This window comes from Euprymna scolopes, chromosome 25 (genome assembly GCF_053919585.1).
Source record: "Euprymna scolopes isolate OS-2025 chromosome 25, ASM5391958v1, whole genome shotgun sequence".
NCBI lineage: Eukaryota > Metazoa > Mollusca > Cephalopoda > Sepiida > Sepiolidae > Euprymna > Euprymna scolopes.
In genome coordinates this window covers 88,590,918-88,616,763 of record NC_136506.1, presented here as the reverse complement: position 1 = coordinate 88,616,763, position 25,846 = coordinate 88,590,918, and the positions used below count along the sequence as shown (strand labels likewise).

General features: G+C 35.5%; 1 protein-coding gene across 1 annotated transcript in view; it reads right to left on the bottom strand.

The window, feature by feature from the left end:
- Positions 1-3,474: 3,474 nt before the first annotated feature.
- Positions 3,475-25,846, bottom strand: part of LOC145247497 (dnaJ homolog subfamily C member 2-like) — a 72,860-nt gene continuing 50,488 nt past the window's right edge. The window contains exons 14-18 of the mRNA XM_080109309.1: positions 22,997-23,163; positions 13,911-14,008; positions 11,324-11,437; positions 4,680-4,858; positions 3,475-3,722 (exon numbers count right to left, since the gene is read on the bottom strand). Of these exons, the coding sequence (XP_079965435.1) occupies positions 3,654-3,722; positions 4,680-4,858; positions 11,324-11,437; positions 13,911-14,008; positions 22,997-23,163 (627 nt within the window). The 3' untranslated portion in view covers positions 3,475-3,653. The remainder of the gene's footprint in view (positions 3,723-4,679; positions 4,859-11,323; positions 11,438-13,910; positions 14,009-22,996; positions 23,164-25,846) is intronic.

Genomic DNA, 25,846 nt, shown 5'->3' with positions numbered 1-25,846 from the left:
TTGTAAAAAAAAAAAAAAATTAAAATTAAAAAAAACCCTCGGTATTAGGTTTGTGCAAAAATAATGTCCGACGAAAAGCCAGTTTCTATCCGCATATCAGCTCTCTGGAATAGACTGCTGCTCAAGGTTGTCACCGCACAAACAACGGATCAGTTCAAGATGTAGTTGAACAGGTGCTGGTTACCTGTATTTGTGGCCCTCCCTCTCTCTTTGTTAGCTTTCTTTTTTCTTTTTCACCCTCTTTCTTCCTCCTCCTCCCGCACCATTTTTAATAGCAATGAAATATGTAATTTTTTAACATATGCTGAATAAACTGAATTGAATGATGGGATGATTCCAATATTTTTTTCCAATTCCAAACAGTTACTGATTCTGTTCGAAATTTCCAATTCTAATACAAATACTCATTTTTATTATTTTAAAATGTCTAAATATTTTCGGATTACCATAAAAACCCATGTATGTCCATTTATTCATAAAGTTAAATACAGGCTCTTTTTATTATCAAGATACTTTTCCTGCATTTGCCTCAGAATCAACATAGCAGCAGACATAAAATCAACCAGCATTTCATTTATATGCACTAGTGATGGGACGATTACAATATTTTTCCCGATCCAGATACAATTACCGATTCCGTACTAAATTCCCCGATTTCGATTCTTTATAAATCTCCAAATATTTAACTATAGAGTTGTTTTGTTATTTTTTCCTGATTTCTGTAAAAAAAAAAAAAAAAAAAAAAAAAAAAACATGTTAAATGTGCAGATATTTCCCTAAATGTAAATTTACACATGATGATCTAAAGATTTTAGCTTTACTGGTATTTTAAAATCAATAAAAAATTTATTATTATCACCAGAAATGGAAGATTTTGTTCTAAACAAAATCAAATTAAAGACAAAAGAATAGTTTCGGCATTGGAAAATAGGCACCAATTTTTTGGATTCCGATACCCACCCCCAAATCTTCCGATTCCCGATTCAGATTCATTGTCCCAACCCTAATGTGTACCTGACTTATTTGCTGCTCAATTATTCTATTACTCTACAAAGCTGATCCATCAACTTTAAGTTTCTGTTATCATTAGAGCTAGGACAACAGAGTATTCTCACCACCCTTTTGACTCTTGCATATACATCTGACAAATTTAAACAAAGTTGATCAACTGAAATCCACAACATTGTATATAAACACATAAGCCACCAACGGATATATACGCAAGAGTCAAAACAACGAAAAGAATATTCTGTTGTCCTAGCCCTAGTTATCACCTCTATTCAGGTCTTTCTTTAGCCTTGTGAGAATTTCAAAATCATATGGAGATCTGTCATCACGAACAACCCTGATCGTCTCAATCCCTGTTTCACCTGCAGCTTTCAACGTTTCTGCAACAACAGCTTTACCTTTCTTCATCTTGCAGATTCCTGTACCTATTCTTGGAAAGAAACTTTGTTAATGAACAGGATAGTTGTTTGCAGTTATTGTAGAAGACAAGTTCAAGGAGGAACCAAGGATCGAAGCTCAGTCGAGCACCTTCCATAAAAACAATTATTATTACCACATCTATTAGATTTCTTGAAAAAACTGTCACTAAAAGTAATAGGATTGCTCGGACAGTGAGAAACAGTTTTCAACCTAAAAATGTGCAGAAATCACAGAAAAAAATCTTAGCATAAATTTTGCATCTTATTATTTCATTCGTAATTCGTCTAAGATGTTTATGACTGGCTCAGATACTGCTTCTGTTATATCAATAGTGTATCACGGATCCAACGAGGCTGCAAAATAGCTGCAGAGGCAGTTATTGTCATAATCCCAATTTCCGCTGACCAAGCAAGCGAAGAAATTAACCCAACAACAGATGGATGGATATACCTCTTTGTAGATATTCAGATCTCCTGATGACCTATGAGATTTACTTGATTATTATAGATTGTTCCGAAAACCTTCAACAGAATATTTTAATATTGTATTCCTTTTTATAAGGAAAATGCGCTCTCATAACATGAACATCTTGAATAACTTTGTGAAAAAGAAAAAAAACAATTATTTTAGAACTAAGACTGGAAGATGAGTTTCATATATAACTTTAAGGTGTGTGTGTGTGTGTATATATATATATATATATATATATATATATAATTTTTTTTTTTTTTTTTTTTTTTTTAAAGCCAAAGACAATGCGGGGGAAAGACCGGAATTATGAAAGTAAAGAAAGAAAAACAAACAAATGTAGACGGGTGTGCTTGAGTAGAGAAGTGTCTAGCCTTTATTCGTCTATCTTTCCTCACAAATAAAGGCTAGACACTCCTCTACTCAAGCACACCCGTCTACATTTGTTTGTTTTTCTTTCTTTACTTTCATAATTCCGGTCTTTCCCCGCATTGTCTTTGGCCTTTAAAAAAAAAATAAAAATTCTATATATTTCTTTACCAACAATGCTTCAAGCAAACTACTACCTACTCATATATATATATATATATATATATATATATATATATATATATATATATATATACACACACACAAGGTGCTTTCAATAAGTTTCCAGACTTTTTTGTACAGGCATTTAAAATTGTCAGACTCTTGAAAATTCAGTATGTTATTGCTAGGGCTGTGACAACAGCATATTCTTTTCATTATTTTGACTCTTGAGTATATAGCTGTTAATATCTTATGTTTTTATATAGATGGATGTGGTTCTTGGGTGATTGACTGTGTCTTACTGCGTCAGATATACATTTGAAAGTCAAAAGAATGAATGGAATATTCTGTTGTCACAGCCCTAGTGATGACCAATGGCGGATTCAATAGCACAAAACATTTTCTTGACATGAAAAACGTCATCTAAATTGACCAAAATCGCAATTTTCCAATAACCTGAAAAACCTTTATCTTAAACCAAAGTGAAACAAAGATTGAAACTAGTGGATTACTTAATGACAAATTTCATAAATGTCTGTTGGATTTATTAGATTGGGTTAGTGTTATCGAAGATTTATGCTGTTTTGCAAGTATGAATAGTCTGATCTTTATACATAGAAATGCTCATAAGAATTATTATTATTATTATTAGACTGGGATAGTGTCCAGGAGATATGGAGAACAGGAGAGTTTGGACCATTTTGTAAGTATAACATGTCTGATTCTCAATTATGAAAAAAACGCTATGGAGCAGGTGAAAACTAAATAAAATAAAAAGTAATAATTTTTTTTTAATAAGTTTAAAATTTTTTAAAATAAATTTTAAATCTTTAAAAAGTAAAATTTTTAATTTTTAAAATAAATTTTAAATTTAAAAAGTAGATTCAAAATTTTGAAAATCGATTCAAAATATTTTTAAAAATTAAAATTTTTTAAAATAGATTAATTTTAAAAACTACGAAAATAAAAGAGTAAAACATAAGATATTGCCACCCAACACCCAAGATGAAAAATGGTCGTACGTATCTTTATATAATAAGTAATAAATCATCTTAAAAAATTTTAATTCATAAGAAAAAACAAAAAAGAATGATCTTTGATATATTAATGGTTTTGTTTTTCCAGGGTTTTTTTCTTTCTCCATTTTGTAACATTACAAAAATAGAACAAAAGCTGGATCTGACAGATTAAAAACTAATAGTGGACATAAACTGCTGACGAAGGGGTCATGTCTTCTTGGCTTTAGCTGCGGCAGTCTGGGCCATTTTCTTGGCACGAACCATCTCAACCAGCTCCTGTAGGTAAAACAAAACAAACAAGAATAATAAATATTGCTTATTAAGGAGACAATCAAGACGATGAGCATTTAGAGAAATAACTAAGTATAACAGTGTATAAGTGAAGAAGCAAGTGAACAGGGTTAGAGTTAAAAGAAAAACTTTTCATCTAATATTATAAGATAATTCATCAAAAAATACCTTTATGCTCAAAATAAATTTTTAAAAGAAAAGCTTAGTATTATGCGTGGTTTGTACTTTTAAACAAAAAATTAATTTTTCATTCGTTAGTTTTATGTAGTGTGCCATCTAAACAGAGAAACACAAAAGAAATTTAAAAAAAAAAAAAAAAAGCAAGATGAGGAAGAGAGAGTAGAGGAAAAAAAAGAGAGAGGAGAGGAAAAAGAAGAGAGAGGAGAGGAAAAAAAAGAGAGAGGAGAGGAAAAAAAAGAGAGAGGAGAGGAAAAAAAAGAGAGAGGAGAGGAAAAAAAAGAGAGAGGAGAGGAAAAAAAGAGAGAGGAGAGGAAAAAAAAGAGAGAGGAGAGGAAAAAAAAAGAGAGAGGAGAGGAAAAAAAGAGAGAGGAGAGGAAAAAAAAGAGAGAGGAGAGAAACAAAAAGAGAGGAGAGAAACAAAAAGAGAGGAGAGAAACAAAAAGAGAGGAGAGAAAAAAAAGAGAAAGGAGGAAAAAAAGGAGAAAGGAAGAAAAAAAGGAGAAAGGAAGAAAAAAAGGAGAAAGGAAGAAAAAAAGGAGAAAGGAAGAAAAAAAGGAGAAAGGAAGAAAAAAAGGAGAAAGGAAGAAAAAAAGGAGAAAAAGAAGCAGAAAAAAAGGAGAAAAAGAAGCAGAAAAAAAGGAGAAAAAGAAGCAGAAAAAAAGGAGAAAAAAGAAAAATACAAAAAGAGCCCCCCCCCCTCCCCAATAAAATTTTTTTTTTAAATTCTTTAAATTCAAATTTTATGCTAAGAATAAAATTTACCTTGTATCTCTTGACACAATCTTTCTTACTGCGAGAAGGAATGTTGGCAGCTATTTTATCCCATCGGTCAACCACATCAGCAGGGAAAGTCTTTAAAGACTGTTCCAATAGTTTTTGCTCATCAGACGTCCATGGCGCCGGGTTTGTCCCTTGTTCACGGACCTGTTGTTCACCGACACCTGCAAACAAATCAGATTGTTTTGTGTGAATAATCAAACAGAAAAAAAAAAAGATTGTGCAACAAAAGATAATCTTTTTCGATTATCCATCAATACAAGACGTGGTTTGGTCAAAATACTTTTTTACATGGGCGAGATCTGACGATGTTTACAGCATTGATTGGTTGAAAGGGGATCAAAGTAAAATGAGATTTGTTCAAATAATTTTCAGTAAATTTATATGTCTTAATTTTTTATTGAGTGTTATTTGCAGATCCATGGCGTAACGGATTAGTTTTCGGTTAGTTGTAAGTGACACTCTTCTGGAGGTTGAAGGTTCAATCCTCAGTGTGGGTGATATGAAAAATACAATTACGAATTACTTGAGACTTCTATCCGATCATGGCTGATGGAACAAGAGTATGCTATCCTCATGGATTAAATACAGGGTTCCGTTCGAAATCCCATGGAGATTCCAGAGATCGGCAAGATATGTCTGTAGAGGGTCAGAGGGTCACATCGTCCGAAACGTTGTGAAGATAACGCTCAAGATGATAACCGTAATCCGCAGAATCCAAAGAAAATTTTTTTTAATTACAAGACACAATCTGACATTACTTAGAAATCAATGCAGATCACTGAACGCTCCTGCTCCAACCACTGAATGCCATGAAACCATTTCTAGAAGTTTCAAGTTGTATATTAAAAGGAAAAAAAAAATGAAAAGTTGTATTTTTTTTTTTTTTTTTTTTTACAAGGTGGTCACCACTTATCAAGGCCTGGAAGCCACTCAGGGATAAAGGTTATTGTAAGTACAGTACATTAGTGTGGAGATTTCATAAAGACCGCAAGATTACTTGATTCAAATGAAATATACTTATCAAAGTTCCTTGGTTAATTCAATTTTAGAAAATATGTCATTGTAAAGGTCTATCCTGAAACTCAAGGACGGCTTAGGATGTATATGAAGAATTACCCCCACCCCATATCAAAAAAACAAAAATAAAGAAAACTATAGATGAAGTATATACCTGTGATGGAAAAAACATTGTACATTAAAAATCATGTAAATGGATCAAGTACTTAATTTTTATCAAGAAAATCATATTTTAAGGCTAAACTAGGAATGACAATCTCGTGAAGCTATCTTGAAAACAATCTATAGAAACAAGGGAGATAATTCCAAATGGAGATTTTGGAAAGCTATTCTCAACATGGGGAGAGGGGCATCATGTAAATTGAAAAGCTCAAATCCATTTAAAATGTATTTTATTTATAAAAATAAAACTAATCAGTTTACGAGATTTCTAGTATACAATTTTTTTTTTCCATCATAGGTATGTACATGATAGAGTTTTCTTAATTTGGATATTTTCGGGAGGGGGGGGGGTGAACAAACATCAGACTCTTATGACATTTTTTTCATTGATGTATCACACAAACAGACCCCACGATATTTGGAGAAAAGGAACAAAAATAAAAATTGTCTCAGTCGTGAAGTATTTCTCCTCCACTAACCGAGAACAAAAAACTGAAGTGCATCATCATCATCAGAACAGATATTACACTTTAATCTCAGTCTCCAAACTTGGTGTTCTTGAGGATTGATTCCGTATTCCATTGTCAAAGATCCGTGTTAACCGTTTGCATCTAATTTTTCTTGGGTCATCCCACTCCACCCCCCCCCACTCTCACCAACATTCTATTTGGACGTCTCAAACCATTTGTAGTGAACCGACTGTCCTAAGTTCATCAAGCTTCAGTATAATCAACATCACCAACAAGGTATCGAAGCTAATTTCAGATTATATGTGCTTATGTGATTCTATCTCCAAAACCCAAAACAGAAACCATGAACAAATAAACAGGAACTACAACTGCTTATGGGTTGAGTTCTCCAGCAAGAGTTACGGTTGTCATTTAGCATAAAGCATGGTTATTCAAGAAACAAATCGAGCCATCTTCGCAGCAGGTAATGTGAAAGTAAATAAACATAGCAAATGTTATAAGGTTAAAGGATGACCAAACATTTAGGTATAAAATTTTGTGTTGAAACACTTGTCACATTTAACACGACTGAAAGGCCATGATACAACAAAACTTGTGAAAAGTAAAAAAAAAAACTATATATATATATATATATATATATATATTAGTGATGGGACGATTCCACTATTTTTCCCCCCGATTCCAATACAATTATCGATTCCATGCTAAATTACCGATTCCAATTCTTTATAAATCTCTAAATATTTTACTATAAGATTGTTTCCCCCGATTTCTGTAAATAAAAAATAATGGCAAGCAATCTATGAAAGATTAATGCAAGCAACAGTAAACATAGTCCCTAGTTTTGTCTTCTCTGCACCCTTACTCAAGGCACGCCTCCATGCTGGTCTATCTTCGGCTAGCTCCTCCCACACATTCACATCGATGCCAAGAGCGATCAGATCCCGTTTGGCCACGTCTTTAAAGCGCAGCATCGGGCGACCGCGGCTTCTTGTTCTGTTTGCCAGTTCGCTGTAGAGGATATCCTTAAAGAGACGGCCATCAAGAATTCTGCACAGCTGTCCAAGCCAACTCAGTCTTCAGATCTTGAGTGTGTGGAATAAGGAGTGGCTGCCGGCACGTCTTAGCACCTCTTTGTTTGTGATTCTATCCCACCAATTGATGCCATGATATGTCGCAAGCATCGGAGATGGTAGACGTTCAGTCTTTTCTTGTGACGAGCATACGTGGTCCAAGTCTCTGCTCCATACAGTAGGGTACTCAGAACACAGAATTCGTAGATGCGGCATTTTGTGCAAGAAGTGAGGTATTTATTGAACGATGCTCTTTCACGTAGTCGGCTGAAAGTAGACGCTGCTTTACCTATGTGCGTTTGTAGCTCCTGTTCAATGGATACTCCCTCGTTGATGTTGGATCCAAGATACGCAAAGTTTTCGACAGTCTCTAGATCGTAGCCATTAATGGTGATTGGTGATGCGTCACCCTAGTGCATCACGACCGTCTTCTTCACACTGATTACCAGTAAGCAACGCTTAATTTATCAAGCAGCCGCTGGAGTCCACTTTCGGAGTGCATGACCAATGCAGCAGCATCTGCAAACAGCAACTCAAGTATTAGGACTTTTCGAATCTTGGTTTTGGCGCGTACGCGAGCCAAGTTAAAAAGTTCTCCATCAGAGCGAGTATGAAGGAACACACTGTCTTCGTCCTCGTGATTTCCAAAAGCGTGGTGCAGAAGAACTGAGAAGAAGATGCCAAACAGTGTGGGAGCCAACACACAACCTTGCTTGACTCCACTGCACACGGGGAAGTTGTCAGACATGTCACCCTCGAAGAAGACTGCGGCTGTTATGTTGTCATGGAGCGATCTTATCAAAATAAGAAGAGTTGGTGGACAGCCCAACTTTTGTAGGATGGCAAACAGATCATCTCTACTGACCATGTCACAAGCTTTCATGAGATACACAAATGCGATATGTTGAGGTCTACGTTGTTCTCTGCATTTTTCCTGGATTTGATGCACTGAAAATATGTCCGTGGTTGAGCGCCCGCTACAGAAGCCGCATTGCGATTCTGGATAAATGCGGTTTGCAATCTGCTGGAGCATTGGAAGGAGCACTCTAGCAAAGACTTTGCCGGTGACACTGAGTAAAGATATACCATGGTAGTTATTGCAATCTCCTTTGTCTCCTTTCTTGAATAAAGTGACAATTTTAGCATTTTTCATAGCTGTTAGAAATTTTCTGTTGCACCAACTGGTGCAGAAGAGGTCGTACAAGTGCGGGAGCAGGAACTTATTGCACTTGAGCAGATCTGCTGGAATCTCATCGGTACCTGGGGCCTTCCCTACATTCGTGTATTGGAGAGCTACTTCAAGTTCTGACATAGTTGGAATGTTGTCCAGTTCGACTAGGGTGTCGAAGTTCAGAGTGGAATTTAAAGTTGTGACTGTGATGTTGCGTGGTTCGCCATATAGTACAGAGTAGTGCTCCACCCAGCGTTCAAACTGCTTTGTAGGATCAGTGATGAGCCTCCCTGTAGTAGATTTTAAAGGGCAAACTTCCTTTGCACTCGGTCCAGTTGCCTTGCGGAGTCCACAGTACATCACACATAGTTTACCACAATCAGCAGCAGTCTGAATTTCGTCGCACAGGTTGTTCCAGTAGTTGTTTGCACAGTGCTGAGTAGCTTTTTGGAATTGACTGCGAGCCTCTTTCAGCTTGGCCAGAGTGCTACGTGTTGGCCTGCTCACATAGTTCTTGTGAGCATCGTTTTTGGACAGTAGTAGATGTTCTAAGATTTCTGCATTAGGTTCACTGCTTCCACTGGTGCAGAATCTCTCAGCTTATTTTCGAGTGCAGTGCGAAATGCATTGAAGCTGTCGTTGTTCTTCATTGCAGCCGTGTTGAGATTACGATGTGGTCTTGGCTTACGTGGTGCAGGTTTCTTGTTCGGGAGCACGAGTGAGTGGTCGGTATCACCATCGGTGGAGTGGTAGGTTCTTGATCGTTTGACAGAATTGATGTCTCTTTTTCTACACAATGCAAGATCCAATCCCAATTGGTGCCAATGTTTGGAACAAGGGTGTCTCCAAGAGACACGATGACACATTTTCTGTTTGAACCAGGTGTTTGCAATACAGAGTCCCTGTTGACTACAAAGCTCCAGAGTTCTTTGACCATTTTCATTTATTTTACCAGTACCGAAGTGACCAATGATGTCAGGCCAGGCAGTATGGTTTGCACCGACTCTGGCGTTGAAGTCTCCAAGTACTAGGAGGTTATCGCTGGCTGTAATCCTGCTCAGTATTTCATTGAGACAGTCGTAAAATTCATCCTTCACATGATCTTCACTAGGCAGTGTTGGCGCATAGACGCTGATGAGGTGTACTGGTGTATCGGCACAGTTAATCTTCAGTGTCATAATTCTCTCTGAAATGCTGACCAGATGGATGACTACATGTTCTCGGAGTAATTTGTTTGTCACTGCAAAACCTACTCCATGGATGCGATGTCCCTCTTCTGCTTTGCCAGTCCAGAAGAAAGTGTAGTTTCATTCAGAGATGGAGTCAGTTCCAGCCAATCCAGTCTCCTGTAGAGTGACAATGTCGACAGACAGCTTGACAAGTTCACGATCAAGTAATGCGGTCTTACAAGGCAGACCTTGTGCACGAAGGTTAAGATTTGGGTCATGTGTGAAACCCGGGCACAGTATACGAATGTTCCAACTTCCGAGACGGAGAGTAGTCTTTGAATTGTGATTTGTAACAGGTGAAGGATTTACGTCCGTGATTGCCTGACCACCCCATCGAAGCGGCGGGTGTGACGGGGTAGCACCTTACTGACCAGGGGCTGCCTGGTTTAAAGTGGGCAGTAGCCACCCACTGGGGCTAAATAGCCCCTCCCACCGTTGCGGAGGATCCAAAGCGCCTGGTCGCGACGTCAATTTGACCAGACTTTTAACTCCTAACTATCTCCCACCATTGCGAGAGCCTGGGTGAAGAAACTCGTGCGTTGCCCAAGCGACACGAGTGGAACTTGACCAGAGCCGGTAGAACACAAGGAAAGACAAGGTCGATACGTTGGTACCGACTCTGGCTGCAGGAGATAGTCGTTGGCTCATAAGAAGCTCATCCGACCTTTGATAGGTCTTGTTTTTGGTCCTGCTGGGTGTCCCCACACCCTCCTTACTCGGGTTAACCCTGCTGATTTTCGTAAAAACACATGTTAAATATACAGATATTTTCCTAAACGTCAAAATACACTTGTGGAGGATGATCTATCGATTTTAGCTTTACTGGTAATTTAAAATCAATAAATATTTATTATTTTATCATTATTACCAGCAACGGAAGGTTTTGGTTTAAACAAAATCAAATAAAAAAAAAAAAAAAAAAAAAGACAAAAGAATCATTTCAGCATCGGAAAATAGACATCATTTTTTCCGATTCCGATACCAGCTAAATCTTCCAATATTTAGGATTCCCCAATTAATCTTCCCAACACTAAACCCTGTTTAATCAAATTTATACGGTAACTAGGTGTGTGTTGAGCAAAAAAAAAAAAAGAAAGTGGTAGTAGGCAGGCAGACTTGAACCCATACCGCGGAGGAGCAGAATGTGAAGAAAAAAAAAAATGTGACATCTTTGCCGTTGCATCCATCGCCAAAACAGAAGTGGCGAAAGTTTAAATAAAAGCTAGTCAATCGAAAAGAGGGGATGACTTTAAAACATATTGGCAAAAAAGCGACCCCCTCCTTGTAGAAAAGTGCCCAGTTGAGGGTGAAGGAATTAACGATTTTGGCCAATTTTTCAATATTTGTTGTCCAAAGCTTCAAAACAATACCGATCTCGTGAAAATCCCTCGCCTCTGTCGAAAGCTTAAGGCAGACATACAAACATACATTTAAACAGACAGGCAAGATTTATATTATAGATAACTATTATTAATACATAATACCTTGAGCAAATGAAACTTACTTTCATATCGTTGGCTAATATGCCCCTCGGCAGGTGCGGTATTCGATCCCTTAACGTGCTGCTTCTCAAACTTTTCAAAGGCTTTCTTTTGGGCCTCCTCTTTCAGGTAAAAATCTATATAAAAAAAATAAATAAAATAAAATTTTAAACATGGATGTACAGACATTCTGTATTACGCTTTTAACAAAAGGAAAAAATACAAACTTGGTACAATTGGATTGTTTATGAAATGTTACTTTACTAAAAAAAAAAAAAAAAAGAATGATCTTGGTATAAGTCTTTGTTTATCCCTGGCAAAGGATAAAAAGAATAGTTAAAATTTACCTAGTACTATTCCTTGAAAAATTAACTTACCTCAATTTCTATGCCATCAAAACAATCATTTTATATATATATTAAATTTATTTATACAAACATTAATGGCTACATATATGCATACATGTTTCTGTAATCACCTGCGTTGGGGGATTACGTCTTCAGGCCAAGAATTACCGTCGAAAATATATATATATATATATATATATATATATATATATATATATATATTAGCAGGTCTACCTGGCATTGCCCGAGGCAAAAATGTAACAGAACTTCTATCTCTATCTACTTCCCATTTTTCTCCCTTCTTTACTCGGCCATTCATCTCTCTGGACATACATAAATACATATATAATGCCTACTGGAGAGAACTTGAATGTCTACTAGACACTATTCTCGAGTATCTAAGATCTCTCTGTACAGGGGTTTGTAAGGACAATCTGATACAAGGTTACATTTTTTTTACTAAATATTCCAAATCACATAGTATTCACAGCCCACATAAGACCTGGTTATGGCTAACCCAGACTAGTTTTTTTTTTTTTTTTTTTTTTACAAGGAACGGTGCATCTTCTCCAAGTGATGTTACCTCAAGTAACAGTACTAAGCTGGATACTCCAGCAGACTAGATGAATTCTTGCCCTGGAATCCAGTAGGACCAAGAGACCACAAGAAAAGTATACTGTCACTTATTTAAATGGTCAATTGAAGAGAGGAAAATTATATTCCCAACTTCTTTATTATTAGTGTTTGAGAGATAAAGAACTTTAATGGAATATTCAAATATCGATGTGTATCTCAAATAGAGGTCAAGTGTTAGACCAAGGAAAGGGAGTCCCTTGATTTCTGAGAACTTTGACTGAAACAAAATGAAACGAGAGAAACATACAAACACATTGAGTCAGAAAAAAAAAAAAAGCATTACTTCCCTTTTTATGACAACATTACCAATCCATGTCTTGAGCTAAATGTAGTATCTGTTCCGATACTACACTTCACCTTTTCTGATCTCGATCAGTGGAGAAGAAATCCTTCTAGATAGAGGCAATTTTTATTTTTGTTCTTCTTCCAGAATGCCTTTTTTTTGGGGAGCTGGATTTTCCCCATATTAAAAACTGACCTTGTGTCTAACTGCCCTGATGGGGCGGAAAGTAAATAGGAACATTAAACAATATAAATACCAAGTTGACCACTAAATAATGAATATTTTTTTTTATAAACTTTAGATATTATTCAACAACAAGCAAGCATATACAAACTTTATGGGTGTTTCTTTTTGTAGTTTTGGACTTTTCACTGGACATACAATACGCATACAACTGCTTTTTATATAATAGACTAGCGAGGGGTACCCGGCGTTGCCCGGGTGTTTGTAGGTGTGTGTGAAAAAAACCCGAAAATGTGAAAAAAAAAAAAAACAGGTGCCCGTGAAAAAAAAACGAAGCCTTGACGACGTGCAGTTGGAAAATAGTAAAGTGTGAAAAAAAAAAAAAAAAAAAAAAAAAAAAAAACAGGTGCGCGTTTTTTGATTGACGTGACAGCGATAGGTATTCAGCAGTTAGCGGGACAGTTTTTAATAGGGTCAATAAATCGGTTTGTTTGTTTTTAAAAACCCGCTCCCTCGTCTCGAAATGAAAGCTACCTTCTGATATGATGAAGTCGACATTGACCAAACGTTACTTAGCTCTCTAGAGACAACTGGCTCTGGGCCTGTGATTAGAGTCGAGTTCCGCTTTTTGTTTATACCGAAAACCGAATGTCACGCGTGCCGATGCGGGAAATGTGGAATAATTAACGTTTGAAAGTCAATAAAATTAAATAGACAGGCGAGCTCCGTGGTTAAATGTGAGATATACAATTTATAGATGATATAAAAAGTTTTAAGAAGTTGTGAAGCAAACGAGCGCTTCTCTGAAAGAAGCCTTTTGTGGACATCGAGGAAAAGCGTACATACATACATACATTTTCGCTTTTATATTTATAGATATATACGGAAGATGTTTTTATAAAGAAACCATGATATGTATTCAAGGTGGACGCTATCACGTTTACAAATTAAACAGAACCGATTTGCACATTTTAAAAATACATCAAACATGTGACATTAAAAGTGTTCAACAGTTCATGATTACATAAAACTAATGAAATTTTTTTAAAAATAAATAAACCAAGTGACAAGAATAAGTTCACTTATGAGAAATAAAGAACGAAAAACTCAAGTCTGCAAAAGAAATCAGACGAACAACAGGAAATGAGATGGTTTCCTTACCATTTTTCTGCAATTCTTTCGCTTTCTTTAAAACGTCTCGTGCAGTTTTCTTGCTATTTTCAGAGTGTTGAATAATAAAATTGGCTATCACTTCCCAACTGGAATGACAGAAAGAAATCAATTTTATGCAAAAAGATACAAAAAATAAAAGAAAATGAAAAAAAAAAAAAAAAAAAAAAAAAGAAAAACATCCAAGTTCCAGAAAATATTGTATTTATTGTTGGAAATATAGTCCTCCAGCTATTCGAAATGCAAAAGAGCGTGAAAACAGTGTCTGTTTGTATAATTCCCATATTCCAACTCTGAAGCCTGGTAATACTGCAGAGTTAATGAAATAAGCAACAACACCAACTACTTATGGCTGCCATGATAATCCAGATATACCCACAAACTCTGGCTTTCCTTATTTTGTCCTTTAGTCCTCACATTCCGGGAGCAAGGTTTGTGACAAAGAGGGAAGAATTGCTGTTTTCTGGGTTAGAAACTATTCCATCTAACACTTATCCTTGGCAAGTTTTTGACTTGAAGTACTATGCTTAGGGACAAACAAATCCAACTTGCCTCCTCCCTTGAGGCTTGCATTCACAAATATCCGTGGGCTTAGAACTAATTTAGCTGATGTTGAAGCATTTCTCCTAACAAATACCCCGGATATCTTAGCACTAAGTGAGACTAACCTACACTCCTCCATCCCCTCTAACTACTTTAACATGCTTGGATATTTCCCACTCTGCCGTAAGGACTCTGACAGACATATGCACGGACTTGGAGTTTACATTCGTAATACCCTTCCCTTGACGAGAGAAACAAACCTAGAAACGGATGATCAAGCCTTTATGTGCTTTAGACTAATCATGCAACACAACATTAGCTACTTTTACTTTCTCTACCGCTCTCCCTCGACCCAAGACTGCACCATAATAAACAAAGTATCTGACAGCATAGACACAGCACTCTCCTTCGACACTAGTGCTCAAGTACATGTATTTGGTGACTTTAATGTTCATCATAAAAACTGGCTTGGATTCTCTACTTACACAGATGCAGCAGGCAGCGCAACTCATAGCTTCTCTGTATCTCACTCCCTATCGCAAATTGTTACTTTTCCAACCCGCTTCCCTGATCAGGAAGAACAACACGCATCACTATTAGATCTGTTTTTGACCACAGTTCCTGATGACTGTGTAACGAAAGCCGACAGCCCACTTGGGAACGCTGATCATGCGGTGATAATGGTTGAAATCGCCCTAAACTCTAGACACAAAACTGAAGAGCCAGTGCTCAAAACAACGAGATATTATAAAAAGGCTGACTGGGAAGCCATCAGAGATCTTATCAGAGACGCCCCATGGGGAAATATTTTTTCTGTTCCTGCTGAACAGTGTGCAACCGAGACCACTGAATGGTTCAAAATTGCAATCGAAGCGCATGTTCCCATGTGGAAATTCTATAGCAAGCCCTACTCTCCCCAATGGTTTACTTCAACTTGCGCAACTGCCATTGCCCAAAGGCAGCATGCATTCCGCAGGTTTAACCGACATAAGTCCAGTTCAAACAGACAGAAGTACATAGAAGCTAGAAGTAACGTTAAGAAAGAAATAGCGACAGCTAAGAGGGAATTTACGGAAACCACTAAAAAATGCATCGAAGCACAAAAACTAGGAACTCGTGACTTCTGGAAAATCTACAACAGTGTAGTAAATAATGGGCAATCAACAATTCCTCCACTAACCAACAATCACGAGGTTCTTTGCTCAGCAACCGAGAAGGCTAACATGCTTGCCAATCGGTTTGCTTCAAATTCCACACTGGACCCGATTAACCACCCCTTACCTCAATTTCCTATGCGGACAGACGCCACGCTTGACGATCTAATAATCACCCCTGCTCAGGTGCATGCTATCATAAAAAACCTTGACACTTCAAAAGCATGTGGACCCGACCTCATCCCAGCTGTGCTATTAAAAAAGTGCTCAGCCAAAGTAGCTCCAGTTCTCTCCAAACTCTACAACAACTGCCTTAATGAATCTTGCTTTCCGGACTGTTGAAAAACTGCTTCTGTGGTACCAGTATTCAAGAATTCTGGCGAAAGAACTGACCCATTAAATTATTGCCCTATTAGCCTCTTCCCACTTTTTGCCAAAATATTTGAGACCTTAATTAACCATGCTCTAGTCCAGCACCTTACAGATGCTAAACTTCTGACCGACCAACAATATGGATTTAGATAAGCCCGTTCCACGGCAGACATCCTCACTGTAATCTCTGAACGCATATACCATTCACTGGACAAAGCGAGAGAGGGCAGAGCGGTAGCTCTAGATATATCTAAGGCTTTTGACAGGGTATGGCATGAGGGTCTCCTCAGGAAGATTAGATCATACGGTATCACTGGTAGAATACTTAACATAATTAAATCCTTCTTAGATAAGAGAAAAATCCAGATTGTCCTCGACGGTCGGACATCTAAACAATATGATATAAATGCGGGAGTGCCCCAGGGATCTATCCTTGGACCTCTGCTGTTCCTGATATTCAGAAATGACCTCCCTGACAAAATTGCCTGTGAGATGGGTATATATGCTGATGACACCACACTCTATAGCAGGCACGACAGGAAAACAAATGAACATATATCTAAAGTAATGGCAGAAACACAAGAGGATGACCTCCAATCAGTAGTGGAATGGGGACAAAAATGGATGGTCACATTCAATGCCGCCAAGACAAAACTGGTTTTATTCAATAATTACAAGAAATCTTCTCTACCACCTACAGCAATGGCCAACGACTCTTTATCTGAGAGTACGTCTCTCAAGCTCCTTGGCCTAACGTTCACAGGAAACATGAGCTGGAACAATTACATCGAGAGCATTGCCAGGGCCGCTGCGAGGAAGGTGGGCTCTCTCTACCGTGCTAGAAAACTTCTAACACCCGAAAGTATCCTGTACCTCTACAAGGCCACTATTCGCCCATGTATGGAGTATTGCTGTCATATTTGGGCTGGTGCATCGGCTACTAGTCTCTCGCTCCTTGACAGGGTTCAAAAGAGAGTCGCAAATCTGATAGGCCCTAAACTGGCATCTAAGCTTCAGCCTCTGTCCCATCGTCGAAACGTTGCATCCCTCTGCCTGTTCTACAAGTATTATAATGGTGAATGCTCTGATGAACTGCAAGCACTTGTGCCCCCACGACGTAAACACCCTCGACAGACCCGACAAGCTGCAAAATCCCACCCCCCACACTGTAGAGATCCCTAGATGTAAAAGATCTTTCTACTCCAGTAGTTTCTTCCCCAGAACTGCTAGACTTTGGAATTCCATTCCAGGTCACTGCTTCCCCAACTGTACTGACATGCATAAGTTCAAGTGCAACGTAAACCAACATCTCGCTGCCCAAATCCCTACATAGTACCCCAGTAGATGTTTCCCCTGATAGTAGCCCCCTACACCAAAGTGGCAATGTGCCTTGTTTGGGGTGAAAATGTAATAAAAAAAAAATATATATATATATATATATATATATATATATATATATATTAAATCCTTACATCAAGTGGCTTCATGCCTTGTCTGGAACAATTTCCATAAAAAAAAGTCAAAATAGAGCTCAGTCCCCCAATTCCTGCATAACTTTCAGAAACACTTTTTCAGACTCAGAATTACTGAAGTATGAAAAGAAAAAAAAAAAACTGCCTTCATCGGTTGTCTGCTGCCAAAATACTGGAGCTTTCAAATGGCTCACAAAAAACTATACCTAATATTCACTCTCCCACATAAAGAGAGTAGAAAGTGGTTCTTAGATTTAGTTTTAGCGTCCTCATGACTCATTATTTTGTCCTCTAGTCCTCATATTCCATGATCAATTTTTCTGGCAAAAGGAGAATTTTACTTATAAGTAGTATTCTTTTAATTGTCATGGCAAGTGCTTGTCTGAGCTCCAATCTATTGTTCCTCCTTGCCAAACTTTCACAAAAAAAAACAAACTCGTCTATCTGAAAGCACTATCAATAATTTTCCCTATTCTTTATCTGTGCCTAAACCTAAACGTAGATTCCATGAACAATGCTTCTTTCTTAGAACTGCATGTCTGTGGAACTTTCGTTTCCCTGCTATCCAGCTGACTATAATATGGTCATCTTCAAGTCCAACATAAACAAATTCTGGATAATTTGTCTCCTTAAGTAATCCAATTTACTAAATTTCCATTACTACCAATTACTACGATATTGTCCCATTTATTACTGTACACTCAGTAAGCCTTATCCTCAAGTGGCCTCCAGGTCTTGATAAATGGTGACTCTTTTGTAAAAAAAAAAAAAAAAATTTTTAAATAAAAAAAATTTAAAAAAATACAATGGTTTTATGCTTTGTCCTAAACGATTCTCAAAAAAAAATAAATAAATAAAATAATATACATACACACATATATATTAATTTCTTTGATGATTGTACAGTACTATTACATATGCATTTCTGATCTATTGTAGAGCACCTCCTGAGCACTACACACATTAATTTCATCATCTTTTTGTTTTTTTTAAACTAAAATACAAAACAAAAGGGATAAATAAAGGCCTGGCCAGAGATAGGTTAGTTTGAAAATTAATTTCTTAAAGCTGTCCAACACATGCCAGCATTTAAAACAAACCTTAAAGTAGTAATACACACGGACGAAAAAACGCTTTGGATAATCACAGATTTCAAGGTAGTTCTACTAAAATAGCCATATTTTTTAAACCAAAGCACTTCAAGTCTTCAAATTACTACTGTTTTGTTCGGAAATGAATATACTTTCAAATGAATTAATAAATATGAATGTACATTATATATTTTAAGAGTTTTAAGCAAATAAAGTGATAAAAATGTGAACGTCATAAAATGGCGTTTTCGGTAAGGTTTTGTAATGACCCCCCCTGTTTTCTAAAGGTCCGTACCGTGATTGTATGAAGAATTTCGTCATGAAATTTGGGAACCAATTAGAAGAGGTGTTAATCTTAATACTGTCAAGTGTCTGAAATATTTTTGACCATTTCTTTTTTTGTCGTGTTAAAAATAAGACTTTAATATGACGAGTATTGAACATTTTGAAAAAAAAATTATTCGGACACCCAGTAGTAAGTAAATCAATCTTTTTACTATCTTTATCAATTAAAAGTATTATTTTATGTTGAGTAGGACCGCGGTAATTGATAATTTAAAAGGACCTACCCGAAAAAAAAATTGTTTATATTTCTCGAATTTGGTCAAATGAAGTTAGTATTTTAAAGAAGCAGCAGCAGCTCCAGCCTGTAGAATCAGCCATAGCACAGCACAGTGTAAACAACATGCATTCTTTAATTTTTATTCAAGAACGAATTAAGAAAAATATGAAAATATGAATATAAATGTTCTTATACGTTTAATGAGAGCTATTTTGTTATCAGAATAACATTAGTTTAGAACTATTCGGTTTTCAGAATGTATAATAACAATCCCAACCAATTCGGCATTATGAATCTGTTGCAATTTCTTACATTGCTCGTCAAATTTAAAAACATGGTTAAAAAAACAAAAACTACAATTAGGAAGCTTGCATGCACTTTTATTCTTTAAATTAGTCTTGAACAACGAATTAAAACAATGTTTTACTGCGAACAGCCACAAATGTTTGTTTTTTTTAATCAAAATAAGTATCAAAATCTCGTTCATACATAGATTCGAAAAAGTTGTCAAAAAACAAATATATAACAAATAAATGTTATCAAAGGCAAGATAAGTTACTTTTCTACCTAACTGGATATATTTTTTGTGTTTTTATTCAATGTAACATGTTTATTCAGCTCGAAATACATACAGTGTTTACCGATGTATTGGAAAATTAAAAATAGCGCCCGGCCCGACTCTCTTTGACACGGTAAGTTTGAGAAAAGGAGTTAAAAATAAAAAAAAAACTATACAAAATACTGTTAAAAACTCACCGAATATATGTCAGCCTATGTCACGGTAACATATTGAGCGAGTTTCTAGCAGTATTTTGTCTACTTTTTTATTTTTAACTCTTTTCCCCAAACTCACCGTTTCAAGAGAGTCGGGCGGCGGGCGCCATTTTAAATTTTCCAAAACATTAGTAAACACTGTTTTCAAGCTGAATAAACATGTTACATTAAATAAAAACACTAAAAAATTATCCAGTTAGGTAGAAAAGTAACTTGCTTTTGATAACATTTATTTGTTATATATTTGTTTTTTTTTGACAACTTTTTCGAATCTATGTGTATAGTAATACAAACCCTCAAAATCTATATCAATATTCTTGAAATTTTAAAAGCAGTTAGAAAACACATCAAACTACAATTAGGAAGCTTTCTATTTTGTTATTTTTTTTTCTACTTATTAAGCGAAAGATATTTTACAATCTGCTCCAGCGTAGTATAAACGGCCTATGGAATTAACACCTTCAACCTCGAAAATACAAATCAACAAATTTTTGAACGCTCTCTTTGAAAAAAAGCTCTCTTAACTTTACCTCTAATACAAATTATGTGTGGCAAGTCTCCTCCTAAAACACTCTTTAACCCTAACAATAACACTAAGTTCGAGTGGCAAGCACCCCCCCCAACAAAATACCTCTGTAAGCCACATACAAGCATCTAAAACAAACAAACAAAAAATAGACCCTTCCTTAAAGAAAAATACACATAAAAATAAATTGGTTAACTGTCCTAAAATGCTAGAATGGCCAGGAAATGATGAATTATTTTACATTAAATTTTTGTGAAACTAACCGCTCCCCCTCTAATATTGTTTTTGTTAGCTTTGTCTCTGTCAAGTTTTCAGTATGTTCGCACATAATTTTCCTTAGCCCTACAATTAATTCAAAGACCGAATGGCAACCCTCCTCATATTCTCATTGCATAGAAACCCTCTTAAAACTACACATAATCATCTTAAAAAAAAAAAAGCATGCATATTTTCCCATAGAAAAAAAAAGTTAACTGCCCTAAAATGCTAGAATGACCTGTAATAGGAACTTATTTTACATTCAATTCTAAAATAATTTGTTTATCTTTCATTAAAGTATTTCATGGCATTTTATACATAATTTCCTAAAAAGGTAGAATCACATTTTGGAGGGGTGGTCAGAAGGAGTTGAGTAGGGTTAAACAGAAGGTGTTAATCTACAATAATACCAAAGAAATATTGCAATATATTCATTTTTAAATGGTCTTATGTTTAGATTTAAGTTTTTTGTACATAAAGCACATTACAATTCAACTTTGAGTTCTCCAACTTCTTTTCTGTTTATGGATACATGGCATTTTTAAGGAATTGCTGCATATTTATGCACATTTACTGCAGATTATTTGGAAACCATAAACTTTGGGAGATTTTCAGTTGCATATTCTGATTCCTTGTACAAAAATACACTTATATGGTAAATTTCATTTCTTAGTCTTGTGTTTTAACAAAGATATGACATTTTTACTGAAAAAGTAGTGCAAAAAATGTGACGAAACGCATATGGTCTTAAAGAGGGAAAAATATCCAAACGTGTGAGGCACAAAAATAGCCATAACTTCCTTAATTTTAATCAGATTTAAAAAATTTAAAAAGATTCTTTCTTAGCTCATCAAGCTCTTTCTATGCATACCAATATTGAAATATTCAATGCTATTTCAATTTTTTCATGTGTATTGCTACTTAAAGCAAAGAAGATGATCACAATGAGGCTGACAAAGACGAAGATTACAGCTCTGAATTTTTGTGGAATGATGGTAATTATTATTTGGATTAATCAGACTAATGTTCTCATCTTGAGTGTTATTTGCACAACGTTTCGGTAGATATAACCTTCAAACTTCTTCGTGTATAAATCACCATGGTGAAAAAAAAAAAAAAAAAAAAAACACAAGTCCAATTAATCCAAATAATACAAACAAAGATGATCTGAGCACTTTTAATCATATAAAAATGGAGACTGTGTTTGTAGTGTCAAGAAGCTGAGCATCAATCCCTTCGTCCTTCTTCATGGATAGAAGTTGTCTTTTAATACAACTGCAAAAACTTTCCTTTCCTCCTCCGTGTGCCTAACATTAAACCGAATCTCCATGAACAGGAAAAAAATTTTCCATATGCAGATTACAACATGGTCACCTTCAAAAACTTGTCATAGACTGTCCTTATTAAGTAAGGAGAAAGATGTAGTTTGTTTGAAGCATTGAGCGTAGTGTGAAAGGAGTTGTGTTTGAAGGCTATATCAATGCAGTTTGTGAGAAACACTGTGGAAATGAGTTGTGATATAAAAGAATGACAATATTAGAAGAAACTCGACTACCTGGTCACCTTCAAAATCTTGTCATAGACTGTCCTTATTAAGTAATGAAATTTTGAGAAGGATGTTGTAGTTTGCTTGAAGCATTGTGCATAGTGTGTAAGGAGTTGTGTTTGAAGGTTATTTCAATGCGGTTCATAGCAAAAATTAAGTATCAGGGTTCAATTGTGCTGTAAACAGAAACATTCATTTTGAACACATTCCTGTCATATCAAAGGACCTACTGTTCATTTTATACACCAGGCACTTCGGCTTATGCGGTGATAAAACTTCTCAAATGCACTTTTGATGTTAGGTTGTATAAAAGTGTTAACTTTGGACAAAATCAGCCGGTTCTTCGTTAATCAGATTTTTTCGATTATTGATTTTCAATACTTAACGGAGACATTCCGCTACAAAACCTAAGAACACTCCCAAACACAAAGTACATTGTGTGAAATGTCAAAAATAAAAATCAACCAAACCATTTCAGATTCCATAGGGAATGAATCAATGTGGTTTATAATGTCATTATTTTTTTTTATATACTAACTCGTGTCCACGGTGTTTCCAACAAACTGCATTGATATAGCCTTCAAACACAACTCCTAATCAAATTTTGTTTGTTCCATTCATAATATCAAATCAAATCATAATATTCCTCATCATCATCATTCAACTGACAATCTACTGATCTTATTAACCTTTATCCATCAGTTGCTTCTAGTCTTAATAAGTGGTGGCTCATAAGTATAAAAGAAAAATATCTTTGGCAAAAAAATAAAACTGCTTACCGATCTCTTGTTCCAGCCGGGAAGAGATTGACGGCAGCGACCATGGATTGCATTTCCTGCTCCGTCCAATCCTTGCTGATGTGAGTGGCTTCCGTGACTGATGGTTTTTGGAGGGCTTCTAACTGTTGCATTTTTTCCTTATCCATTTTCTCTTTCAGTTCTTTTACCTGACATAAAATATGAAACATGAAAAAAAAAAACCATTGGAAACCGTTGGAAAATCTAACGCGATCAAAACCTTAACTGAACACAAAGCATGTAAAGTTATGCGGATATACAAGTCTCATTGCTAATTATCATCATTTAAAACCTTATAGTAATCAAGGGAGGTAATTCAGTTATTTGCACTCAAGTTTTAATGTCTTTTCTTTACAGACGGGTTATCACTAGCGATATGACAAGAGAATAGTTTGATTTTCGTGTATATATCTGACACAGTTAATCAACAGCGAACCACATCACGCTATCTAAAAACATAAAATATTAACCAATATATACTAGAGAGTCAAAATAATGAAAAGAATATTCTCCTGTCATAGATTTAGTTATCACATAAGGCCCAGAGTTTGCTCCAAAATAAAGGTTAATGGTGGTCCTTAAATCTTTCGCTCGAGAATAATGGTGGTCCTTAAATCTAGTGTCCCAACATTTTATTCATTCCATATATCATTTTCAATCCTCTCAAAATATTCATCACTGTTCAATTTATAATCTCTTCTATACACCATAATTATGTCGACACATCAGTTCCATGTAAAATCACGTAAATCAAGCAACATTGAGCCTGGCTTGTATCAGGGGGGTGATTGTTTGGGAATACCAGGTGCTGTGTGTAGGAAGAATGTTGGCACCTCCTGCAAAAGCTCCCTGTGATCAGGATATACATACAACTGCTTGTTAATTTGATGCTCCCTAGAAACTTCTTCCTTCAGAAGAAGTTGCTCCAACCTGCCCAGGGTGAATGTTGCATTTGGTTTGGTTGTTTTGTTTTGTAGCATATCAACCCTTTTCACGTCATTTAATGCCGAATTCAGTTATTTTAGAAGAAAAGATTTTGTGCTAAAAATTCTTTATCTCTTACAATATTTATTTGTTGAGTTTACTTGTTTTGTTTTATGGCGTATCAACCCTTTTCATGTCATTTAATGCCGAATTCAGTTATTTTAGAAGAAAAGATTTTATGTTAAAAATTCTTTATCTCTTACAATATTTATTTGTTGAGTTTACTTGTTTTGTTTTATGGCATATCAACCCTTTTCATGTCATTTAATGCCGAATTCAGTTATTTTAGAAGAAAAGATTTTATGTTAAAAATTCTTTATCTCTTACAATATTTATTTGTTGAGTTTACTTGTTTTGTTTTATGGCATATCAACCCTTTTCATGTCATTTAATGCCGAATTCAGTTATTTTAGAAGAAAAGATTTTATGTTAAAAATTCTTTATATCTTACAATATTTATTTGTTGAGTTTACTTGTTTTGTTTTATGGCATATCAACCCTTTTCATGTCATTTAATGCCGAATTCAGTTATTTTAGAAGAAAAGATTTTATGTTAAAAATTCTTTATCTCTTACAATATTTATTTGTTGAGTTTACTTGTTTTGTTTTATGGCATATCAACCCTTTTCATGTCATTTAATGCCGAATTCAGTTATTTTAGAAGAAAAGATTTTATGTTAAAAATTCTTTATATCTTACAATATTTATTTGTTGAGTTTACTTGTTTTGTTTTATGGCATATCAACCCTTTTCATGTCATTTAATGCCGAATTCAGTTATTTTAGAAGAAAAGATTTTATGTTAAAAATTCTTTATCTCTTACAATATTTATTTGTTGAGTTTACTTGTTTTGTTTTATGGCATATCAACCCTTTTCATGTCATTTAATGCCGAATTCAGTTATTTTAGAAGAAAAGATTTTATGTTAAAAATTCTTTATCTCTTACAATATTTATTTGTTGAGTTTACTTGTTTTGTTTTATGGCATATCAACCCTTTTTGGGTCATTTAATGCCGAATTCAGTTGTGTGTACATCAACCCCTTTTGCGTTATTCATGTTGCATCAAGTTATTTTGTAGAAGGTTTTTTGTTTTTTTTTCAAGCTCTTTGTATTTTCAATCACTAATGTTTGGTTTGGTTGTCTTGTACTGGATTTTGTTGTTTTTGTTCCCCTGCCCTAAAGAACATGAACGAGTTTTGCAATGGGAGAAGGGTTATAGTATTAATGTTTGGTACCTTTTTAGTTTGGAAACCAGTTGGGAAGTAGGAGGAGGGAGAACGAGAAAGGGAAAAGGGAGGAAGGAGGAGTTGGGCTTTTTTTTTTTTGCAGAACATAATCAAGTTTTGCAAAAGGAAATAGAAAAACAAAAAACATCTATATTAGGTGCATTTCGTCTCAGGAAGTCAAGATTTTCAGCCTGACCTGGTTGCACCAGAAATGCTGCATTTAAAAACAAAATAAATAAATTTACCCTTCATTAAACCTTATTCTTGAATGGCTTTTAGTCTTCATAAGTAATGACTCATCAGTATGATAAAAAAAAATAAAAAAAATTAACAAATACTATACTTTGTTCCTATACCCTTCACTCCCTATTATTAGAAGATTCCAATGTGCATATTAAGGATCTTATTGAGTGGTAGTGACATGATATAATAAAAAAAAGATTTAAATTGCTCAGTACATTCATAGCTATTGCAGAGACTGAGAATGAACTGGCAGCTAAATTAAATTGTCACATTACAACATTCTAGAACCAACTACTTTTTATGTAGTAGAGATTTAGAAGGCTGTCACAATGCGAGGAATGAAATATAGTCGTTGTTGGTAAGAGAAGACAAGGACA